The sequence below is a fragment of the Grammomys surdaster genome, unplaced genomic scaffold (assembly GCF_004785775.1).
Source record: "Grammomys surdaster isolate TR1022 unplaced genomic scaffold, NIH_TR_1.0 126531, whole genome shotgun sequence".
NCBI lineage: Eukaryota > Metazoa > Chordata > Mammalia > Rodentia > Muridae > Grammomys > Grammomys surdaster.
The window spans coordinates 5,383,139-5,409,123 of NW_021621323.1; the positions used below are offsets into that span (position 1 = coordinate 5,383,139).

General features: G+C 39.5%; 1 protein-coding gene across 1 annotated transcript in view; it reads right to left on the minus strand.

The window, feature by feature from the left end:
* Ppp3ca (protein phosphatase 3 catalytic subunit alpha) overlaps window positions 1-25,985 on the minus strand; it is a 272,769-nt gene that overhangs the window by 118,434 nt on the left and 128,350 nt on the right. Inside the window, exon 2 of the mRNA XM_028760375.1 lies at window positions 23,026-23,226. Coding sequence (XP_028616208.1) covers window positions 23,026-23,226 — 201 coding nt within the window. The remainder of the gene's footprint in view (window positions 1-23,025; window positions 23,227-25,985) is intronic.

Sequence of the window (25,985 nt, forward strand, 5' to 3'; positions counted from 1 at the left end):
TGTGTGTGTGTGTGTGTGTGTGTGTGTGTGTGTGTGTGTGTGTGTGTGTGAATTTTGAGGCAGTGACTTGATATGCACCCTAGGCTGGCCTGGGATTCAGCCTCTTTCTGCCTCTTCCCACTGAGTGCTGGGATTCCAGAATTATAGATATTTCCCCACCATCGTACTCATCCCCATGTAATCTGAATTGGGAAAGTGACAAAGACCCTGTTGTTTGGATCTGCAACAATGACAGAAACCTCCCCATTTCTATGATTCTCCGTGTGACATTCAGATATACTAAATTTGCTAAGCTTTTCTGATCAGCACCGCCCCCAACCTTGTTCCCTGGAGAATCAGAATAAAGACCATAGAAAAGGACTTTACAGAACCCTTAGACAGCAATTCTGGATTGCCAGCTGAACTCACAAGAGTACAGGCAAGCAAACAAATCATGCTAAACCTGTCATCTAAAGATCAAGACGTTATTTTTTCTATTTCATAAACTAAGAACAGTAGAAGGCACAGCCTCCTGCTTCTTCCTGTAAGTAGCTGACAGAGAGCAAAAGCTGCTAAGTACCTGAGATGTTTGACGTTAACCTCCACACACCATATGCTTCAGACCCTGCGACTACTCCAGGAAGCTGCAAAGTGAATAGAGCGCTGGCGAGAAGTGCTAAGCACTCTTAAGTTACTTAAGTAGTTACGTACAGTTTATGTCATGGAAAAGGAGCTGAGGACCTAGGAAGGGTGGGTAAAGTGAACAGTAGTTTAAAATAAAAATAAAAATAAAAAAATGCCTTTTGTGTTTGACAAAAAAAAAAGGGCCTGAGCTGACTTCACACCTTTCTTAGATGTATCTGGATCAGGGTGTTTCTCAAAATATAGAATAATTCCTCCATGTTTTACCTATAAAAGCTAGAAATTTCCACACATGCTTGCTACCGGTTCCAGAATGCCCAGACTCTCAGAATTTTCTCTACTTAAACTCTCATTTGGGGAGGACCTATGGTCTAACGATGTTCCCACTCAGACAAAACTCCCTGTCCTCAAGGAGCTCCAGGCTAGAGACCAACTTAGAGAAATAATGAATCATTTCAGTGTTCTTAAAATTAAAAATTAAACCGTGTAAAGGAAAAAAAGGAAAAAAAATCTACAGGTATCCTGGAAAATGTGTTTGCTTTGTACCACCTGCTCAAATGTAGCTACCAATACCTCTCTATCAGTAATTTCACTCATTGCTATGGCCAAATATCTGACAAAAAGAAAGGGCTTATTCTTGCCCTGAGTTTTAGAGCCCTGTTGTTCAACACAGTGGGAGAGGTATGGCAAAGGGGACATGATATAGCTAGTCACTGAGATAAGAAGCAGAGGGACGATTGCTGGATTTGTTTTTATTCATTTGAGGAATCCAGCCAATAGGATGCTGGGGCTCACATTCGGGGTGAGACTCCCCCACTTCAGTTAAACTGCTCTGGACACCCTTCTCAGGCTTACTCCGAGATGTGTTTCCAAGGTGACTCCAAAGTCATCCAAGTTGACAGAAGGTCACCCATCACATCCAGTCAAGAGCAAATACACAAAGCAAAGTCTTCTCAGTTTTGACAACACAATCCTGTCTCTCTTGTTTACTAAGACCACTTCCTCATTAGCAGGGGCATCCAACGACATTCTCTGGCTGAATACTGAGCAGGAGCATGAAACAGCTACAGATGAACATCTCCTGGAGGAGTTCCAAGTTGGACAGAGACTCCATCCAAAGTGCTGACAATTCAAAGCGTATCAACAGGCCAGTGTAACGTAGTGACGATAGGCTGAGAAAAAGGAGGAGGGGGAGGGGAAGGGGGAGGAGGAAACCCTCCTATCAACTTGATTCTCACGGTAATGCCAAAACCATCAGTAAACATTTAGTCACATATTTTGTAGACAAAAATTTTCAACACTAGTGTACCTAACGGAAGATATTCTGTCACCAACCCTGGCTGCCATACTGAAGGGATCTGGATTCACACCCCACTTTTCTTGCAATCCTACCCTCCAGCAACCTCTGATCCTCACTAAGTATCAGCTATTTCAGCTATAACATGAAGTGTGTCTTTATCTTGTTTCTTCTTCCCTGATGTTTCCCAAGTACTGATAAGTGTCTGGCATACAGGTGGTATTAAACTTTTACAAAACTGTAGGATTCACAGGGGCCTTAAAATGACCAGCGCATGGTGTTAGTCAGAATTCTCTGTGATTAAATATTAGCAAAATTCTAATTCCTGTTGCCTTTAAAATCCTGAAAGGGGTTCTACATAACCCCTCCGTTGATTTCAGGTTCTTTCTGAGCATATGACCCTCCTGTGAATCTTAGGGATTTCAGACCTATTTCTGTGAAATCACCTAGTTCACTCATGGAAGAGAATGGTGTGCATATGCAAATTTAATCTTTAAATCAGGACAGTAAATCACACTAGAAGTTCATTTGCCTTCTCATTCACCAGAGATGCATTCAAGACAATTCTTAAGTCCTCCTTTCTAACAACCACGGCCATACGTTAATACAGTTTCTAATAGTGACACTGGAAAAAAAAAAAGCTTATGCATTTCAATATTGCCTCATTTCTATAGTTAGACCAATGACACCAAGTTACCACACTTGCACAGTAGATTTCTTTACTCCCAAGAATAGCTGGCTGGGCTCTTTAAATGCAGAATTTGCAGATTTATGACACTTTGTACACACAGTAAGCTCCACAAAGCTGCCTCTTTCCTCAGTGGCCTATCACCTTTGCCTCTCAGTGTAGGAGTGGTCATTTAGCCAGTGCACCAGGTGTGTGTGTGTGTGTGTGTGTGTGTGTGTGTGTGTGTGTATGCCCACTCATGCATGTTCAGGTGTATGCGGGTCCACAGGCATGTGTATGTATGTGCATATAAAGCTCTGACCATAATCTTGGGTGTCATTCCTCTAGTGTCATCCACCTCTTTGTTAAAATGTGTCTCTCCATGGCCTGGAATCCACCTATAATATTAGGTTGAGTGGCTAAGGAATGGCACAGATTGTCTTGTCTCTGGTCCTCCAGGCTATAATTTCAAATACACACCACCATCCCCAGCCTCCTTTGCATGGGTTTGGAGGAACAACTCAGGTCTTCAGGAATACAAAGAAAGTAGTTTGCCAGCCGGTAGATATATCTTCCTGGCCCCAGCATGATTCCACACTGCTCAAATGAGATCGTGCTGTCAGGTGAGGCTTAGACAGTGATAACAACACAGATGCAAGCACACGTTCAGATGCTGTACTCCTATGAGCATAATAATATATAAATTACATATTTATAAATGTGATATATTTTATATATAAATTATATTTACATATGTAATATATATTTTATATAAATCATAAACTTATATTAATGATATAATATGATTATATTATATTAACATTATTATATTAATAAACATTTATATGTTTATTAATCATAAACATATAAATCATAAACATATTAATCATAAACATATAAATGATATATGAATTATATAATAAACTAAAATAGATGGATTTCTATATAAACAGTTTAAAATTTGTCAATCAAAATTTCTGTCTTATTAAGTAGCTCAATGCATTTCTATGACAAATGAGAACATCAATGCAAATAACCTATCATTTACTGACAAGATGGTGGGACAAAAGCTTCCTGAGACTATCTAGTGTCATTCTTGCTTCAGAGGAAAACCTTATCAGGTAAGTAGGCTGTGGAGATGGTAAGCTGCTTAAGTAATGATACAGCAGATGCAGAATTTGAACCAGATCCTTTTAATGTCCTTCACCTTCCTTGTACCTAGAGGTAACAAGAACCATACTGCTATAGGACAAGAGTGGTATGAAGTATGTCCTGCTTAGGAACAGTTAAAGGTAACTCGTTTCTATCACAGGCCAGGTGCTAACAGGCACAGTGGCTTTGCAATGGCCACCCAACTTCTCATAGTGCTGTGAATGGATCCCAAGCCTGTCTCTCAGTAGTGTTTGCTTACAGGTACAGGGGGGGGTCTTACTCTTTTACAAATGGCTTCTCTACATTATATCCGGAGCTCTGTACACTATTTTGATTTTATAAAAGGCACTTGGGTTTTTAATAACTAGTTAACAAATGATTTAATTGAATGACCTTTACATTCAAGTCTGCTGGTCAATGGGTTCCATCAACGTATGATTTTATCAATAAGGTCAGATTCTTCAATACTGCTTATTTAATACAAGCTCTTTTTAAAACATAGACCTAAAAGCTGTATTTTCAAGGGAATGAGGCAATCAATCCACCCAGTGGAATAAACTTCTCCACTAATATTTTATAAAACTAACTGTCACTGGGGAATATTTTACCAAAGAGGAAACACTGGAGGTCTGCTTTGTGCTTTATGTTTTAAAAGGCAATTTAAGCCAATTTGTATTTACGTGTTTGGTTAATCTGACAAATCTTTCCTAAATCATACTTGGGCACATCTCTTCCCAACAATGTATTAAAGCTTTTTCAGCATTTTGAGTTCTAGGTGAAGAACATAAATTATATGCATGTAAACCTCCACATGATGTACATGTGTGTATGTATGAATTTGTGTATGTGTGTGTGTGCATGTATGTTTATGAGTGTATATAGGTGCTAGTCAATGTGTAGTTCTTGATCTAAAAGAATACAAAAGGATATGAATTCCAAGTATTGATAAGAGGAGACCAGCAGTTCAAAGACAGCAGCACGAAGGAGAAGGGGGCAAAGCTTATATTGTGTAGAAGCCTGTACCCGAACAGAGTACATACTGTGCTGTAGAGCTACTTCCACTGCAAGCCACTGAACCCTGACCACATGCTCTGCAATGGACACTGAGAGCCAGAGTGCACACTGTAAACAGCCCCAACTGGGAGGTCCGAAGACTGAGATTTGATTAAGGTTCTGGGCTCTGGGGCTCTGGGACTCTGGGGCTCTGGACCATGTAGCCAGAATAAGCTGTGCTTTGTGAAATGGTGTAGGAGAAGGTCAAGGGCAAGTCACGTCTTGAAAAGTATGCAAAGATCTGTGGAGGTCTATAATGACAGAACAGGAGATGCAGGTGCCTGAAAGAAAATAAAACAAAGAACATCTAGATGCCACAATGACATCAACTGTGTTTTTAAAGGTGTAGAGATCTGACTTCTAAGAAACTAGAGACCATGAACATGAATTGGACCAAAAACCCAACCTGTGCTAAGTCTCAGGGAACACTTATAGCTAGTTTTAATTTATTTTGCATGCAGTGGGAAGGCATGCCATGCTATGCATGTGGACAGCAGGCAGCTTGTATGAATAAGTTCTCCCTGGCCACCATGTGGGGCCTGGGAATTGAACTGTCCTCAGGCTTGGTGGCAGCCACTTACCAGACAAGCACCTTCCTGCTCAGCCATCTTGAGACTCATAGCTAGTTTTTAGATATATAAAATTAAATGAAAACAAGGTTTGGCAAGAAGTTAATCCCTGTACCCTGTAACTCTTTGTCCTTCTTTGAGAAATTTGGGCCATGGCCAGACAAAGTTAGCTGCAGCCAGATTAACCTACCTGACTTGTTCTTGTACTTGATTTGGGGTTTGGAAGCTCTTAATGTTTCTTTTAGATATCAAATAATAATTGCAGCTTATCATTTCCTAAAGCAGCCTCAGGTAAAAGAGATAAAGAGAATGAAAGCCTCTCTCTCTCTCTCTCTCTCTCTCTCTCTCTCTCTCTCTCTCTCTCTCTCACACACACACACACACACACACACACACACAGAGACACACACACACAGAGGGGGGGGGGAGACGAGACAGAGAGACAGAGAGACAGAGACAGAGAGAGATGGCTTCATGTGGTTGGCAGCAACTCTACACAACAGTTTAAAATGTTATTAGAGTGTTCTAGATGTCCAGTGATCAAGCGACAGCTAGACAGCACACAATACTCTTTAGCACACGTATTTTTAAGGTGAAAGAGAAGGCCAGGAAGAAACTTAACAAGTAGTGGTGCCAAATGGCGTTTGCTCTTCCGACACAAATGTATTGAGTGTGGTCAAATCTCCCACACAGAAGGAAGTATAAACTTGGGAAGCTAAAACACTCTATTTTGTTCCATTTTCCACTGGAAAGGGGGAATGGTTATTTGTGGTGGACTCCCATGAGCATTATGTGGTCTGGCATATAACCTTACGTTCTCAAGGCTGAAGCCATTTAAAGGTAATTACAGGGGAAGGTGAGGAAACCTTTCCCAGCAATGAAATAGGGATACCACAGCCTGGACAAACATCACGCCTCATAGGTCATAAGCCCTGTCCTGCTGCCAAGAGTGATGTAAGAAGCAGAGAAAGCTTCCAGGTCAAATGTAAAATGGGAAGACCCTTAAGGGATTACTTTACTTTAAGAACACCGGACCAGAGAGAGTTAGCAACGTACTCGCATGCTAGCTGAAGGCTACCTGTTCAGTTTTATTACATGTGCACACATATATTGGGTTGTATAGCCAATGGAAATAAAATGGCAAAAGTTGCTAAGCCATCAATGCTGCACAAATAAGCCATTAATGTTGAGAATCAAACGGATGACAAAAGGGTGCTGGGGCCAGATGCAGGGCAAGGAGAACTGGGCTTTGGATCTGGCTCTGCCTACCACTGCTAGGCCACTCTCATTCCATTTCTACAGGCTTTCCGACCTGGGTAAACAAGAAGACACCAAGTCTCTTACAAGAGTACAGAGAACTGACTGCACACCAGGAAAAGAATCAGAGTGAAAATCTAATACTCTGAGGCAAGCACTAGCCCATGGGACCATCCATTGATAGACAGAGTGGTGGTGATAGATATGTCCTCTAAACAACTTGCTGTTACTAATATGCCTACTATACCCTCACCCCAAGCCACAGTGCAGTGTGGGTAATGTCTGATAAAGCATATGTAACAATAGGGTCTGTTAGCATATTTTACCAAAAACTAAGAAATGTGTTTTCTTCTAGCTGTGCCTTTTTCTATAGTTACAATAACTCCAGTTAAAAAGCTTTCAAATCTCTTATAGGTGTGTAAAGAATGTAAAACAGTACTTACTTGTAAAAGAGAACCATGCTAGTGAAACAGACTTATATATTTAAAAAGAATATATGAAATAATGCAAATTATGTTGATGATGTATATCAAAAAAATCTCTTAAAAGTAACACTGGATATTCTGAGAGTCTTTAGAGTTTAGGGCACAGTGGAAACTCAGACATGGAGGGACTTGAGTCACCCATTAAGAGAAGTTGAGTCTATCTCTTATGTTGGTAGAGGGGAGGCTTATATGGTAGCAGGAGGAAGCCCAGACTAGCCTAAAGGAACTTCTCCTCAAGATCAAGTTACCACTTCAAAGTCATATGGTGTATATTTACAGACACTCGCTCATCAAAGCTGAGAGCCAGGATTTGCCTGCACAACACTAATCTCCTGTGAACTGAAGACAGGAAACAGCAGAGGGGGACACCTCTCAGGACTCCCGATCCACAGACCTGGCCTCTGTGTATATGAGCCTGGTAATGGATGGTTTTCTCAGACAGTACAATTTTCATTTTCCTTCCCTGTAAAGGACGGGAGGAAAATGGTTTTCTTTCCTTTTTGTTTTTTTTCTTCTTTATTATATAATGGCAGGACAAGCCTCAAGGAAACCACTATACTTTAGTTTATAACTAAAATAAATGCCAAGCCACTCATAAATGAATCAGATAGGTAAAACTCGGGTACAGACAGAGAAAACCCAATAAATAGAAACTGTGGTTTTTAGCACACATTATTTTAATAAGTATGGTTCCCCCTCCCACTTGCACTTACAGCCTTCTGACTGGGGTGGATGTTGAGTTTGAGGTCAGACTGGGATACGTGTGAGTTCTAGACTAACAGGCAGATGCAGGGTCTCAGTGACTTGTTAGCTAGGATCACAACTCACTTTAAGTTCAAAGCCACTAGTCTCCCCCTTATAACAGTACACAGATGGAAGAATACAAAATTTAGCATTAATAATAAAAAAGAAACTACTATATGGTAGTAAGTACTCGGTTGGTTCAGAGTAACTTTCTGGACAGATGGTTTATATGGTGAAGACTCACCAGCATTAGCCGACCGAATAATTCAACACAAAATTAAAACTGGCTCTGCAGAAAAGCACCTTTCGTATTGAAAATCACTATTTAAAATGATGGAGATTACCAATACGTAACTTATTTTTTTCCATCAACTATAAAGAGTACCACCCAGTGTCTTTTGCAAGTCACGCTGTGTTTAATTTGCTGTGGATATATCTGGATTCCCCAGTCCTTCGATCAACTGAAATGTTTACTTTGCTCCAACCCTTCCTGTCTTTCTCACCATCATTCCAAACTGGACCTTTACCTATGAGTCAGCTTCCAGATCTATGCTAGTCTATTCAGACAAAGGCCAGCCTTTCCACTGTAATTTTATCACTGGCACTTTCTAGGAATGAGTATTTGCCATAGTATTGATCTAGTTGTCACTAAATACAACAGAAAACCTTCTAGTCAGGTCTCATGGTTCTCTGTCGTAAGACGTAATGGATCCCTATTGTTCTTAGTAGCTCGATTTCTCCAACATGGCCGCACATGGATCATTCTCAAATCCTTTCTTCATTCTCTGAACTGGTACTCTTTGGTTCCCCCTTAGCCACTGGATAATTATTTTTGACCTCTGATTAGTTTCTAATGCTTGTTATTTTGTTAAACCTGAAAGATTTGGCCAACTATAGTCTTATAAATGGATTCACTGTATTAGACCCCTACACCTTCTGACTTCTAAATATCTTGGCTTTCCTCAACTATGGCTGAAGCAGCACTGTTAACCTCCTGTGTAGGACGTTCCCCTATAGTGGAGATGACTTCCCAGTGAGGGTCTTTAGGAAAAACAAAACAAAACAAACTCAAGTTTGAGACCAAACTTAAAATCTGTCAATGATCTCACTACATGTTTGATAAAAGTTCACTATCCTAGGTCTACCTTACCCTCCCACATATCATCCACTGCTTGGCTAGAAGAGTTTCCGTCAACAAAAGTCACTCCTTGATGAGGTCATTCCCCTGGTTCCTGGACAGACCAAAGAACCCCAAACAGGACCTGCATGTAGAAAGAAGCAAGTACACAGAAGGTAGAATAGCTGCTGACTCTTACCAGTGACTGTCACCAGTGCTCTACCTGATGTGTCTGCTACATCCTACAAGATCAGTTGGACAGCCACAGCACTGGCATCTTGCTGCCCCATGATGAGTTAATAAAATCCAGTGAATAACACTGAACCTGTGTGCTCAGCGTGTTACCTATTCCAAGGCCAAGGTAATAATTAAAAAATGAAAATTAAGAAAAGTTTTGACCATTTTATACATCAGTCCATAGTGTTATGTGTTCCGTGTGTTCCTGCAGAAGTATGAAAATTACGTAACTAGCATTTTTGCTTCAAGAACATCCTTGATATCTGTCTGGCCCTATACTGAACTGTGGATGTCTCCCCGTATCCAGTTAGGGAAAAATCACTGATGTCTATTCTCTAATACAAAATTACTGAAAATGAACATGAAGAAAACACTTATATGAAGATACAGTGCAGACAATCACAACCCACACTAGGGTCTAACCACATTGTATTTATCTGGAAATGATCAATAGAAAAAAAAAGTCCCCAAATTATGTGTTGCTATTAGTCACACTGAGAACATGTGTTAAAATAACATGAAAAAATATATCTATTTTTTTCCAAATTTGACTCTATTATATTTTGGGTATTCATCAATAGCTGTTGAATGGAAAGAAATCCCAAAAAGTAATAAATAAAGTTTAAAGAAGATAATATACTCCAAATATATAAAATGTTCATAATTAATTTTGAGTCAAGAGAAAAAAACAAAAAGAAGTCTTATTTTCTTTTTATGGGTTTGTGTGTGTGTCCTTGTGTTTGGGCAGATGCACACAAGTCTCTGCAGAAAGCCAGAAGAGGATATCAGTTCCCTTGAAGCATGAGCTAAGGGCAGCAGTTGTGAGGCATTCAATGTGGCTGCTGGGAACCCAACTCTGGTCCTCTGGACACACACAGAGCTCTCTTAACTGCTGAGCCATTTCTTTGACCACCAGGTTACAAAAGAAAATCTTTAAAGTTACTTTACAGAGGCTAAATTAGAGGATCCTGCATTATGTAAATAATCTTTCCAGGTTTTAGTTCTCCTCAAACAACCCTCATTCTGCAATCTCAGAGGCTCTGAGAAAAATACACAGAACACAGGCCACCATTCTTTTCAGCCAGATTGCTTTAAAAGACAACAGCATTTGACATATAAAATGGAAACACATTAACAATTGCTTCTTAACATAAAAAAAACAGACATACATGGCCATGAAAAGCTTAGAGAAAACAAACTCTCCAACAATTTTATACACGCTTGTTAGTTGCGAATGAGCCCAGGAGAAACACACTGGAAGATGTCAAATCTTTACATGAGAAATTATGAGCAGACCTATACAGGGTAAGATGATAATATAAGGAACACAAAAATGATGCTAAGAATTACAATCATTAGGCTGTCTGTCAAAATCAAAATAAAGAATAATAATGGGAAGTTAAGTGTCTCATGTGGAAAAAAATAGGATATATGTTCAAGTGTCACACATGATGTGATTATTTACTTATGTGTCACAAGTTAATGCAAAGAGATACTACAGGCCTTTTCAGTACATCTGAGACAACGAAAGTGGAAGAGGAGAGAAAGAAGCCTTCATCCTTCCTCACAAAATAATAAGAGATAATAAAATAATAAAAATAATAATAAAATTATGATTAAAAAGAGTAAAAATTTTATCATAATAATGAGAGAGTAAGTATATCTAAGACCTCCAAGTTTTCAAATCTAGAGAGTACACTTTGTTGACAGGAAATAAAGTTAAAATCATGTTAAAGTGTTTCACAGATGCAGGCATGGGTGTAGTGGAGAAGATATTCCTTGTCAAGTTTTAGTTACAGTGATTTTCCCTAGGTACTTCCAGCAGGGTTAAAGAAACAAAATATCACATGATAACAATTAAATAATGTGGGCATACACAGAAAAAGACTATGGGAACTTAGGAACAACAAGACCCCACTATGTGAGGTTTCCAGGAGGTCTCTCAGGACATAACACTTACGCCTGCTCTTAATAATATACAGAACTCATATCAATGAGGGGGTATATCTACCACCTAGCTGGAAATTTCCTAACATAATCTTTGTTCATTAAATTGACAATACAGTATGTTCCCTCTGGAAACCAGTGGTGTTTACAACAGGACTTAATGTACCTATAGTTGAGTAGGAGTATGACAGTCTGAAGGAGAAATATCAGTATGGGCTCTGAAATTTACAATGAAGAGCCAGGTAGAGCTGAGCTTGAATATGTGAAAAAATGATCATTTGTTTTGAATGAACGATAATTTAAGTGATGCTGCTCGTATGAAGAGCTGAGACTTAAGGATCATCTGTCTTATATCTTGGTTGGTGTGACACAGGACATCTGACGTATAGCTAGAGTGTTATCTTTAGCACCTGTCAGTCTAAATATGTTGACAAGACAGGGAAATTAATATGGAAAAGGCTTTTTAATTTGTCTTAGATGTATGGTCTGGAAGAAACATACAGCACTTTTGCTTAAATTCCCTTGATTAAAATCTAGTCTGTCTGTTATGGATCACTATAAAGTAGGTTGGACCACACTCTGCCTTCAAATGAGGAGCTCTGTGACCAGCTCAGAAAAAGTGAGACCTGGAAAATACATGTTGAGAGACAGTAATAGTCTATAGTCAATTCAGTCTGACAGAACAACATTCCATAGTGTCCTTCCTCTATGGAAAGCTTATCAAAAATATCTCTTTGTTTTAACTCTTGTTAAACAACTATTGTGAACTAGACATATATCAAAAGTAAGTATGAATACTCTAAACACTTGTTAAGGCCACTGCAGAAAACAATTTACTATTTAGGTTATAGACTATTAAGGACTCGATTGTGCTACCATCATGAGTTCATGAGTAATACTCAATCCCCTTTCATGACATAAGTTCTTCCAATTTGATGTGTTAAGATAGCACACAAAAGTTGGCCATCATTTTATCAGGGTTCTCTTGTCTTTGCCGTTGTGCTGTGTACTCCAAGCTATCAGTTTGATGGCTTCTAGGTAATCTGTATCTACCTCCCCCTTGACATAGGAACGCTCAGAATATAGATGTGTACCACCATATCCAGCTTTTTATGTGGGTTGCTAAGATCTAACTTAAGTCATCACGCCTACCATGCTTGTGTAGACAGCGTCTGTGTACACTGAACCAATTCCCAAGCCCTTGATTTTTTACCCTAAAAAAAATAACTGATTGATTTTGAGAAGAAGAGGAGAGGCAGACAAGCACTAATCTTTTGTAACAATTATTGTTTAACGGGTATTTCTGGAAAAAAGAAGAGAAAATCGAGTTTGGAGTCCTTCCTTCACTAGATGGCTCAACTGCACCTAGGGCTACTCAAAGAATTTCAGGTTTTCTTTTAAATGAGTCCAACATCTCTTACATGTTATAAATCTCTACCTTAAAAGTAAGGTCATGTGATGATGGGGGAGCCAACTGACCTTTAAATATTACTTGGCTTTGTAAATGTGTGTGTGTGTGTGTGTGTGTGTGTGTGTTATAATTTTCTCATGTATAAAAATGGTTACCTAGTGAGTTACTATCAGGCTGTTTCACTGTTTAAAATAGAAGCTGAAATATCAGCTATTATCTGAAAATGGTTCATACTGTTCCACAGAAAGAAAAGAATAAAAGCATATTAGAGGCTAATCAATACACATTATTTTGACACACAATCTCTTAACCTACAATTTATTTTTTCCAACTTTACTTCTGATATTTGCATAATGTTATCTTATTCAAAGACTTACTGACATTATCTTGGGACTTACTAAGATAGTATTGTAAAGACAATTTGGGATTTCTAGAAACCCTTGAAAGCCTTCATTGAAAAAGGTTCAAGAAAACTATTACCAAATAGTGTTGATTCCTAAGGAAACCTACACCATTACTCTGACTCGGGAGCCAGAAAACAACATATAGTTGCACATTATTTGCAAATGTAAAATCCAGGAAACGTACATTTTGTATTAGTTCTACAAAATATTTTTTCACTAATTAATTATTTACATTGCACCCCTATTGCGCCTTCCTCTCCCTCCTCTCCTCCTAGTCCCTCTCCCTCACCTCTCCTGCTGGAATATCTTCCTCTTCCTTTCTCCTTAGAAAAGGCACGGCCTCCTATGGATATTTAGCCCACCTTGGCATATCAGATTGCAGTAGGACTAGGTGCATCTTCTCCTAATAAGGCCAAACAAACCAGACTAGATAATGGAGTGGAGTCCAAAGACAGGCAACAGAGTCAGAGACAGCCCATGCTCTAGCTGTTAGGAGTCCCACATGAAGACCTGGCTGCACATCTGTTATGTACCTACAGGGCCTAGGTCCATCCCATATATATTCTCTGGTTGGTGGTTCAGTCTTTATGAGCCCCTATGGACCCAGATTAGTTGTATCTGTAGGTTTCCCTGTGTTGTCCTTGACCTCTCTGGTTCATTCAATCCTCTCTCTCCCTCTTCCACAGGATTCCCTGAGCTGTATTTGGCTGTGGTTCTCTGCATCCGTTTCCATCAGTTGCTGTATGAAGCCTCTCAGATGACAGTTAAGCTGCTAGACTTCTGTCTGCAAGTATATAGGCTCTACAAACTAATATTTTAAAAAGTCAGTTACGAAGATTTGAAAATGAAGTGTGTTGCTATCACAGTGGTTTCAGCCATCAAATGCCAAGCATCAAGGCAGAGATGCCTGAAAACTACCTACTCTCACATGTTTCATTAACAACTTATGATTGGAAAGTATTTCATAGCTAATATTTCATAGTTTCATTTTTTTATTTTATTCTTTCTAACTGATGTCCTCACACTGTGGTCAATGCTTGTGAAAAACATTATTAAAATTAACTCACTTGAAATGTAAGACAGCTGTGTGCCCAAGGACCTACCTACACCGTTTCTTCCCCATTCCATACCACTCTTGATTTTTCCTATATGTTGTTAAAATTAGTATAGTTAAATGTCCTAGGCAGCAAATCGCTGAGCAGGAGAACAGAACTACAGGCTGGCATTTCAGCAGGATAGCAATGACCAAGAGCCAGAAGAAAAACGGCTCTGATAGTAAAAAGGAACAAGTTCCGGTTGGCGCATCCATCTCTGCTGTACTTCAGGAACCCTACGCTTCTAGAGGGAAAGCCCTGAACTCACTGTAGTAGAAAGCAGACAGATGAAATCATTACTCCATGGTACAAGCCAGCAACTAGCAGACAACAAGAGTCAACAACTTACCCAAAAACGATGTTGGGCAAGGGTAAAAAAATATATATTAATGCTGTCCTTCGCCAATACACAACAGGTGGTTGCTTTACAGGGACAGAGTTTCATATCTTAGTCTGACTCACCATACTCTAGTTAAGAACAAGCACACAAGTGTACAGACATACATGCATAGACTGGCTAGATCAGTTTAGTGTGTGAATATCAGAACAGGCCACGGTGAGAAAGGAAACAAAGAAATCTATAGATTAGGTTATGCCTACAATAATAAAATAAGCTAACTGGCCACAAACTGTTTTGCAAAAAAAAAAAAAAGAGAGAGAGGAAGATCTTAGTGGTTTCCTCTAGTTGACAGTCTCAACTTGAAGGGATATTTTATATCAATAATGTAGATAACTTGCTAACTTGCACCTAGCTTTGATATATATTTAATAAGTTAATACTAAGCTAAGGCCCTCATTTGAAGGCACTCTCCATTAATGTTTAAAACATGCTGAAGAAAATGTCAAACAAACGAAGCCTTTGTTTCAAGATTGTGTTATCTGATAACCACTCACTTACCCACAGACTAGTTAAATATGCACTCAAACTTTACCTTTTAAAAACTATGTGAAAATATTCTTAACTGGACCTGAAAGGTGATTCCACATATCTACACACAAACCCTCAGCACAGCTGCCTCCAGGCTACTGCCAAGCAATTAGAGCATTAGCTGTGACTTTCCTCATTCCACCCTCCTAGCAGTTTCAGGACTAAGATGGGAGAGTACTTGGTCAAACCATCAACAGGAGCTCTTGGCAGCACTTCTTTGTCTGGAAAGTGAGTCCCTTGGTCTGAGGAGATGTTGTGTGGGATTCCATAACGTTGGATAAAGCCCAATTATTTTTTTTTAACTTTGCTCTAAATTAAAGAGTCTAATGATTATGTAACAGAAAACAAAAGAAAATTTGCCTATCACCCTGAGAAAGTAGAAAGGAAAAGTTAAACGCTACTTTGTTTCAAAAGGGAAACAAATGAATTTTTATATCAATTCAATTGGCTCTCCAACAGAAGCAATGAGACATAGGTTTCTGATGCCAAGACCCACATAGACCTACTGTGTACAAGCCATCCGGGTAGCATCTCAGATCAGATAGCCCACTTGCAGGCCAGCTAGTAACATCATCTAAAGTGAGATTAGGCCTAGGAATTTCTCATTGATTTGCACAATTTTGATTATATTAATTATTTATTTATGCCTGCGCATATGTGTGTATCTTAGCATATGGGAAGAGCTCCGTGGACAACATTTGAGAGTTGGCTCTCCTGTCATCTTGTGGGCCCCAGGGATCCAACTCAGGTGGTCATTCTTGGCTGAAAGAGCCCTTACTCTCTGATCCAACTCACAGGCCTCCAAATGGAGTTTTTAATATTATAAAGTCTAACACTGATCAAAACACCCAAACAAATCCAAAAGCAGCACTTTCTTTAAGAAAAATACTATCTCAAATACAACAAAACATATATGTTCCTGACAAGAAAGGTAGCAGAAGTAAATGATCATATTAACATTCGTTCTTATAAAGGAGATCATTAAGTAAAGTGGTCTAAAGGAAGAAAAAAACAGCATGTTCTCTCATGTAAGAATCATGTAAAATACACGCAATACATGTATATATATATATATGTGTGTGTATGTGTACATATAACTTATACACATGTATATGAAATATTTTACATATATATATATATATATACAGACACACACACACGTACTGTATGTGTGCATGTGTACATAAGGTCTATATTATTGAAAAGAAACCAAAAGAGTAAATATAGGTGATGACAAACTGTAGAGGGTTGACAGAAGGCCACATGTGACATGAAAGAGACAAACACTGGAGAGAATAAGAAGGGGTCAGGACCTTGGTGCCAGGAATAAAGGAGAAGAGGAATCTCAGAGCACACATTGTTTGGAAATACTGTACATACATCTAATGCCTAGTATGTTACTTTTAAAAATTAAGTAGTAAATTAATTGATCACTACAAAGACTCATGTTACATTTGGCTTATTTTTATGTACACCTTCTCTTCCCAATTATCCTCATCTTATTCTCTCACAGGGTTTTAGATTTATAAACAAGAAAATTATGTCTTTCAGAAGCTGAATATATTAAGAAAAAAAAACAAACAAAATCCAAACCAAACAAACAACAAAAATTAACCTGCAGATACCTTATTTTAGAAATGGCCTCTGGCGTTGAGAACATGGCTCAGTGTTATGGGTTCTTGGTGTTCATCCAGAAGACCACAGTTTGGTTCCCCACACCCATATTAGGTGGCTCTGTAACTCTACCTCCAAGGCATCTGACATCCTTCTGGCCTTCAAAGCCACCTGCAGAATGGTGGCAGTCACATACATAGACACACACACACACACACACACGCACGCATGCACACACGCACACACAAATGTAAAAAACTAATAATATCTTTAAAAAAACAGAAATGATTTCTAATCTATGTAATACTCCAAACTTCCAAACTACTGCATTAAGACAAATACTAATAAATTTGGGGTGGGGGGAGTTAGAAATAGGGAATATGATAAAAGGATACCTGCTGCTTAAATTATTGATATTTAACAGCTGTCTATTGAAATGATTGACATACACAGAAATATCCACACAAATATACCCTGGAGCTCCCATATGTTTCCATTTTGCTATTATTATAATTTACCTTGTGCAAATCAGTAGAATATTTATATAAACACTATTCTAAAACAGAGGAGCACCCAGAATGCAGTGTAACTCGGAAGCTTTGGTCATACAGACAGGAGCCTGAGCAGAGCAAGGTCTTCAGCTGTGAAACTCTGACATATGTGTTTAAACCATGTCTCACAATGTAGCTCCTTATCAAAAGAATCATTATGACCAAGAAACTCATTAGATATTCAGTCTCTGTTCCAGACTCTAGACCTCTGAGACCATCTGTTTTATGAGGGCCAGGGGTTGATTCTGATTGGTGTTCCCATTTGGAAAGGCTAACCACTGCTCCTTCAGTCCTTTTTGCAATTGTTAATGAAAGGACAACAGTACAGGAACCGAGAGGTGAAATGATCAGCAAAATAGACATTATCTTTACCATCGTGTGTGTGTGTGTGTGTGTGTGTATCTGTATGTGTGGTGTGTGTGTGTGTGTGTGAGTGTATGTGTATGTGTGTGTGTGTCTGTGTATGTATGTGTGTCTGTGTGTTTATATGTGTATGTGTGTGTGTATGTGTGTATGTCTGTGTGTGTGTCTGTGTGTGTGTGTCTGTGTGTGTGTATTTGTGTGTGTATATGTGTATGTGTCTGTGTGTATGTGTGTGTATGTATGTGTGTCTGTGTTTGTATATGTGTATGTGTGTACCTGTGTGTGTGTATGTGTGTCTGTGTACCTGTGTGTGTTTATGTATGTGTATGCATCTGTGTATATGTGTGTGTGTCTGTGTGTCTGTGTGTGTCCACTAGCGTGTGTGTGTGTTGCCCATACTGGCCAAGTCATAACTACTGATTGACCTGCACTGAGCCAGATACCAATAGGCTTACGGCTACAGAGAGAGCCCTGAAAATCTGGCCACTGAAACTGGAAGTTGCAGAAACTGCAGAAAGAGCAGAAAGGTAATATTCTGTCCCCATGTAAACCAAGTCCACACTCCTTCATACTGACAAATGAGAGTAGGAGAAGAATAAACACTGATCCTTTGGGTCCCACTGGGAATCCAATCCCCACTTAGCTCTCCCCAGAGTTGCAGGCAAGGGGAATTCTAATTGATGTCAGCTGCTTCAAGGGAAGGGCTACTATGACCTTAAACTTGGCCCCAGGTCCACTCTCATCCAGGAACAAAGCCAGAGGGTTCTCCTGGCAACTGCCTGATGTGCTAAATAGCAGGCCTAGCCACTGAGGGAATCCTGACCTGCACCAGGGACAAATCCTCCACTGCAGGAAGCAGACAAACCAGAGAGATTAGCAGTTAGTCCAGATGATGCCTGCCTATCCCCTCAGCCCAGACAGCAGAAACAGGATTCTAAATCACACTCTGCAGAAGCTGCCCCTCTGCCTCTGCTCTGCAGGCAGTCACAGAGTACTCTGCTATGTCAAAGGGAAAAGGACTTCCGTGGAAGAGCATGAAGGGTACCTGATCAGGCTTGATACAACAGTAGCCCAGATCATTCCACCCTTTAGTCCCGTGCTCACCCACCTCCCAAACCAGGTTTTCAAGAACATACCTTGCCATCATACAAAAAAATGTCTATTTCAATTTGTGTTGTTATTTTACCGAGAAGGCTATTCTGCAGCTTTTTCATATAGTAAAACAATAGACCTGGTAACCTGTCACAAGTTTCAAATTCTTTCTACATTCATTATTCTGCTTCCCACACTATCAGAGGTCTCTGCCACAGATCCTAACAAATTTAGAGTAACTACCTGTGGTGTGATTCGAAGGAAGGCCTTCAGAAAAAGGTAGAACTTTCACAGTCCTAAAATTCCTGAAGAGTTCTAGTCCATGTCTAGCACAGTTTGGGTACCAGTTAGTTGTTTTAAAGCTCAAATAATGTAATCAGTGGATATAGTCGGGGAAACTACTACTATTTAGAAGATGAAAAAGAGTCTAGACTTTGAGTTATCTATACTTACAAATGTAAGACCATGCATGGCCTTTAGTTTATAGTCAGAGCTGTGATGTATTTTTCACTGGGCAGACATTGTTTCCTGTTATAGTCTGTGTCCTTGGAACGCAATAACTAGGCCTAATTCACAAGTGCATATCCCATATCATCTATACCAGAGGTATAAATATGTATCATATCGACTGACCAAATTGAGTAGTCACACTAATGTCTAGCTACATTTTTAAAAAGTATCATGTATATACATTTGAAAAAAAAACCATGATAAAACAAGAGCCAACTTTCAGAATTAACATTGGCCATATGTTCTAATCTTCTGGCTCCTTCCCATTCTCTGGGTTATTCTTCACCTGTGTCTAGGTTGTTCTCTCTGTAACCTGTTTCATTAAAACTGTCATAAACACACCACATGCCACACCTTTCTTCACTCTTGCTGCTCTTAAGCAGCCTCTCTTCCCCTGCTGTTCTCATAAGAGTTGGGCATATTCTATCTCTGACTCATTCTGTCAAATCTTTTTCTGATTCATCACTTTGTCTGCCCCTCAATTAGACATCACTTTCGACCAAGTCTGCTTTCTTCTACAATCTAACCTTACCTTCTTTGTTAGGGATTACAGCTGGGCACTAAGGGTATGTCTGTATTCCAACTAGATCATACTGTGATCTAGGATATGCATTGCACCAGGATCATATCTTTGGATGTGATCCCTTGCCAGAGCAGCCGGGTTGCTAGACTGAAATTCCTCTACATAAAATCTATAAAGGGATGAATATCCAGATTGCTAGTAATCAGAAAACTGGTTCTTGGATTCAACACAAATAAACAAATTGTGGCAGATGTCAGGATGACCCTGTTCCTATACTGACAATACTTTTATTAATAAAAAGCACAAAAGAGCTGCAAGGAAGTTAAGAAGCAGCAAATATTTGCAAATATATTATCTGCCATTTGCTTTGTTTTGCTTCTTATTTAATGTGGAATTACCCACATGTACATACATGTGCCCATAAACATGTGAAAAACAGGTGCACCAAGATGACGTACGTATACATGAACATAAGAAATATGAGAAACAGACACTCTAAAGTCAGGTTTCAGGTCTTTATCTGCCCAAACCACATTTATGTCTCCTTGATCTTTCCTTACATCTTCCCAATACATGATCCTTGTCCATCCACATCACCCCCTTTTATTCTCTTCTTTCTTTTCTGAATTCTTTCACAGGTTATCTTTTAAGTGTGGCAATCAGAATTATATAAAGGATACTTTATTAGGAAATTTTTCAAGTATAAACTAAATATAACTTTGCTGATTCAATTATCTAAACAAACTCTAAGTTAACATATAAATATCATCTGGTACACTCAGCTGTCCAAATAGGGTGAAATCTCAGAATAAGGCAACCAGATATCATAAAACATTACCAAAGTCTTAAGTCAGGCTCAGGACCCCTATATCCAGAATGCTTGATGGGAGAGGCTTCCTGGACTTCGTATTTGAAGAGACTTTATGGGGTGAATATCCCTTATCCAAAAGTCTAACATGTTCTGGCTCCTTGAAAATTTGAATGGTCCCCTGTTGCTCAGAAGACTTCAGATATGGGAGGATTCTAGATTCCAAATTACTGTTATTTCACTTTTACTCCAAACACAAAGAAAAGCTTTTCTATGTCCTTGATCCATCTACCCTACTTTTTCCCAATTTACCCATGTTTCAGGTTATGTTCAGAGAGTCATGGGTCAGAGTATGTTCCTTTCTGTAAATGCTGAGGTCTGAACACTTTGGTCTCCCCCAGATTTCTATGCTGAAATCTAGTATCTAGTATGAGAGACTCTGGAAGGTTTCATGAATAGGACTATACAGCCCTTGTAAGTACAGTCAGTGTCTATAGACTAGGGCCCCCTTCCTTCTCCCATGTAAGAACACAGGAGAAGCCACTGTCTGTGAACCAGGGATAGGACCTACCAGGGACATTAAATCTTCTAACACCATGATCTTTCAATGTATTAGTAGATTTCTGTTGCTTATAAATGAGTTAGACTTGGATATTTAGCAGCCTAGACAGAACGGTTTTCTTCCTTTTACCTAATATGTTACAATAAATCCTTTTTGCCCAGTGTCTTTGTCACTTATTTGTATCTTTATATTCAGAGTGAAATGGAGTAGTGACCCCAGCAAATCCGTATAACTTTTCATTATCCATGATATCCAAATAGCTTCAAATCTCTGTCGTGAAAATTGCTAAAATGTCATGTGGAGTCAGGTACCTCTTCAGACTACACACAGGATTAGACCTCAGGGATGAGACTTCCTAAGTCCAGTTCTTCCACAGTCTTCCTCTGTTTTCTTCCAAGACGAGCTAATCACACAGAGGAGACAACTGAGCCATTCCAGAAAACTTATTCCCCTAAATATGTATTTTATGTTTACTTTTAGCTATACTTATCATCTCCATTAATACCTACTGGGCTCATTAGTGAATTTAACATAAAGTTTTCATTAGAAGCTGCACATTATCATGTGACAGGTAAAGAAAAATAAACCTAATAAAACAGCATATCATTTATTCTTATAGGCAACAAGTAAACATAGCCATAAAGATATTATCTAATGCTTCTGTATTATTGTTGTTGTACATAAGGCAATTATAATCAAGTGGTAAGATAATCTTGCTGCTGTGTACTCTCTACTAGTCTTAAAATATTAACTTTATCTCATTTTGTTTTTAGGGTTTCAGTACTAAAGAAAGGGAAGTACCATCACATCCTTACATAATGAGCAGGAGATAATCCAGAACCCCATCTGATGATAAGGAAACTAGGGCTGACTCCGATGTCCACGGAGTAGGCTTGTGGTATGATTTAGTAACAGAGTTAATCCCAACAGAACAAATGCCTTCTGCTAACTAACTCCAACCTCCATCAGCATTGAAATTATCAACCAAATATAAACTATGGATAATGTCCATTTCTTTGGACTAAGAGTCCTTCAGGACTGTGCAAACCACAAAGGTCTGTTCTGAAACTCAGGGAATCTCTTCACTGTAGTCTTGTCACACTCAAAACCAGATCTGAATAACAATAGCATAAGCATATGAAGACTCAGGAGATGAAAAATCCCAAGTGGATATAAAAATCTTTTCATGGCTCCTTTCTTTCAAACATTCTCCATTGAAATGTCTTCTCAGGTCAAGTTTAAAATATTAAAAAAACAAAACAAAACATTTTTAGCTTCACTGAAAGTAAAAGTCTATATTCTCAGCAAACTCCATACACAGCAGATTAAATTCGCTGGGTATTAGGTGCTTCTTATAGTAAGATTTCATTTTTATGATGCAAGAGGAGCATACATACAATAAAATATTTACCTTCCTAAGAAAAGTGACGGAAAATGAGGATTAAGGAGGTAGCCCTAGGCACAGGTCTCTATGGCAAGGAGGCCAAAGGCACCTCCTTCCTCAAGTAGCTTCTGATGCTTTAATATGGACCAGAACAACTCAGCGGACTTAATCAAACAGAGACTGCTAGACCTGACCCCAGGAACCTAGACTCAGTAGTTGCAAGGTGGAGCCTGAGAGTCTACATTTTCACAAGTCCCCAGTGCTGCTGAGAGGATACAGCCTGGAGACCAGCCTTGGCTCACATTTCAATCTGTTTCCCTTGGACATGACCTCTGTGGAAGGCTGAGGACACCACGAGGAACCTTGCCTTGTGGGAGTACACTGTAATTAACTGAGTATCTGTACCAACACTGTTGTACATCATTTTTGAGATCACAACAATTCAATAGTGTAGGCAGAAAATGCAAACAAACATAATTTTTATGCACGAATTATATCCTTGATCCCTTAAATGTGCAGATTCAATGGAAAAAGGTGGATGGTGTGTGTCTGAAGGCTCACTGGTGGGAAGGACCTTCGATTTTACTGTTTTATATAGTGGTCGGTGTAGAGTGGGCTCCATGCTTGGGCCTTACCTGTAACTGGGGCGTCGATATCCAGCAAGTTTTTTTCCTGTCGGAGAATCGAAGCACCCTCTGTTATTATTCTCAACGCGACACTTTCTTCCAGCCTGCCCTCCTTCATGAGATGTGCTTTTAAGATATCCACACGAGGTTTCCCATCGTTATCAAACACTTCCTTTGCTGTCAGCCGGTGACTTGGCGGAAATGGAACAGCTGCAAGAAAAACCAAAAGGTTACATTAACCAAGGCCCATCAACAACAGGCCACCAACCTCCGACACCCAAAACTGTCACTAACCAGCTAACGCTGTCTATAATAAGAGCTCAAATTAAAATGCACTAAGGAATCTACCAAGAATTTAAGACTGACTTCTTCTTCTGATTCTAGAAATAATTAGTGATCATGGAAAAAGGGGGCTTATGAATCTTCTCAGTCAGGGCCACTGCACACATATGGAGGATCCTGACTGAGTTTATATGACCATATGCTTTCTGATAGGCAATCCCTAATTCCATAAATGAAAACAGATCCTAAATTCCCACTGATAACCCACTCCAGGAAAGACTGTTCTGCTAAGTTTGGACAAATGGAAGGGATAAGGCATCTCGACAAGTGGATCTGTCCAAAATGAAGTCCCATCTCTGAGTCAACTCCCTACTGCTAACACTCACGATTAAAGAAAAGAACAGACATTTTAAAGCAACAGCCAAAAATGCGCTGATACTTGAACTGGAAAGTCAAATTTGCATTTAAAATTGTGTTAATAGCTCTGACCATAAAGCAGGTGCAACACAAGGTTGAAGACCCAAGTTCAATCCCCTATACCCATTTTTGAAAAACTAAGCACAATGGTGATATATGCCTAAAATTCTAGCACAAGAAGACAGAGACGAGATAAGGATAAGTGATGATAGTCCAGCCACCCTTGGCTAACCTGTTAGTCCCAGGACTCAGTGGGAGACCTTGTCTCAGAATGCAAGGCTGAGAGCCTCCTGAGGAATAACATCAGGAGTTGATTTCTGGACTCTGCACTCTCTCTCTCTCTCTCTCTCTCTCTCTCTCTCTCTCTCTCTCTCTCACACACACACACACACACACACACACACACACACACACACACACACAAACACACACACACAGCCAAACCCAAACTTAAAAGAGAACTGACGGGACATTGTGAAGAGTAAGGCAGGAACTGGTGAGATAGTTTGCCCCACATGTACAGGAAGCATGATCATCTACTAGGATTCCCCAGCACCACATACAAAGCCAGGCAAGGCCACGCAGCTGTAGCTCTGAGGGAGGAGGCCCGGCCACGCAGCTGTAGCTCTGAGGGAGGAGGCACGGCCACGCAGCTGTAGCTCTGAGGGAGGAGGCATGGCCACGCAGCTGCAGCTCTGAGGGAGGAGGCATGGCCACGCAGCTGTAGCTCTGAGGGAGGAGGCAATGGGAAAGATCCTTGGACCACAAAGGCCAGTCAATCTACCCAAAAAGCTCAAAGTTCAATGAGTGACAAAATCTCTCAAAAAAAGATAAGGTAGGAGGGATAGAGAACACTGGCTGCTGCCTCTCACATGCACATGTACACATGTATTCTGCACACACAGATACAAATACAAACACATACATACATAAAAACACATTTAAAAAATAGGAGGAGACAATATGAGGTCAGAAAAAAAAAAGCACAACCACGAAAATGTCATGAAGACAAATGGTTGCTTGGGTTAAAAAATAAAAATCACATTCCATGATTCCTTGTTCCATCCACCCCATGCAACTGTACATGAGAATTCCTTTATAGCTACTTCCACCCTAACATCTGTTGAGTACCTGGCAGATGCTCACTCTTACAGCTCACTCTTTACCCAGGCTCCTGTAGGAGCCAGAAAATTCAAAGGTCCATCATGAGAGATGGTGACAGGAATTCTGATAAACAGGCTATGATATGAGCTGTTTTAAAAACTCATTATTTATTTATTTCACACAAGATTTAATCCACTGGACAACTCATATCCACTGAAGCCATCTGCAGAACATGCCTGTGTCACGCCCACAATGCTACGTTTGAAAGATTCTTCTCTCAGCAGAAAAGAATCAAACAAACAAACAAACAAACCTGTTCTACTGTACAATATACTTCATCAAAGAAGTAAGACTTAGATATATGTTAAGAAATGTATACATTCTAACAGCATAGACCTGCCGCCAGGATGAAATCTCTTAACAACATAGACTTGTTACAAATTGCTAATATGTTTTTTTAAACTGGGAAATGAACTTCTACACACGGCTGCAGCCATACCTTCCTAACAATCCAACCACGTGCATGCGACAGTGCTGAGGAGATGAAGAGGCAGCGACAGACTCCATGGGTGACCAGCAGGATGTGGGGGTCAGCACAAGGAACCTGGCTATAAACCTTGACTCTGAAGTCTAAGCTCTATGACCTTGAGAAAGTTAAGTAACCTCCTCTGGCTTCTGTTACTTGCCCTTACAGTGAGATTATGTCCATCTGCAGAGTGTTATAATAACTAAAGTAAATAGAGCGGCAACAAATAGCTACGACACTGTTATTTTATGCCAGGCTTTGCGTAGGTATTAAAACCAGACACGATGGGAAAACTGTAAGCCTAGTAAGGCATATGTATATGTGTTTACGTATAAACTCCTTGAGTCCCTAGAACACGAATGTGTGGGCAACCTGAGGCTCAAGAATATTAAATAAGCACATTGCCCAATATAATCACCTACTGATTTATATGTAAACTCACTGACTTTAAGCCTAAGCAATCTGATGCCAGAATACTCATGTTAACAATTAAACTACACTTCTTCCCAAAAGTCCTCAAGACAACACATACTCATTAAAAAACAATCAATAAATCACATTCCAGAATTCAAATTCTGATATGGGAAAGTTGTTTCTCATAGATAAACAATTTTCCTATGTCAAAACAGTCCTTTATTTT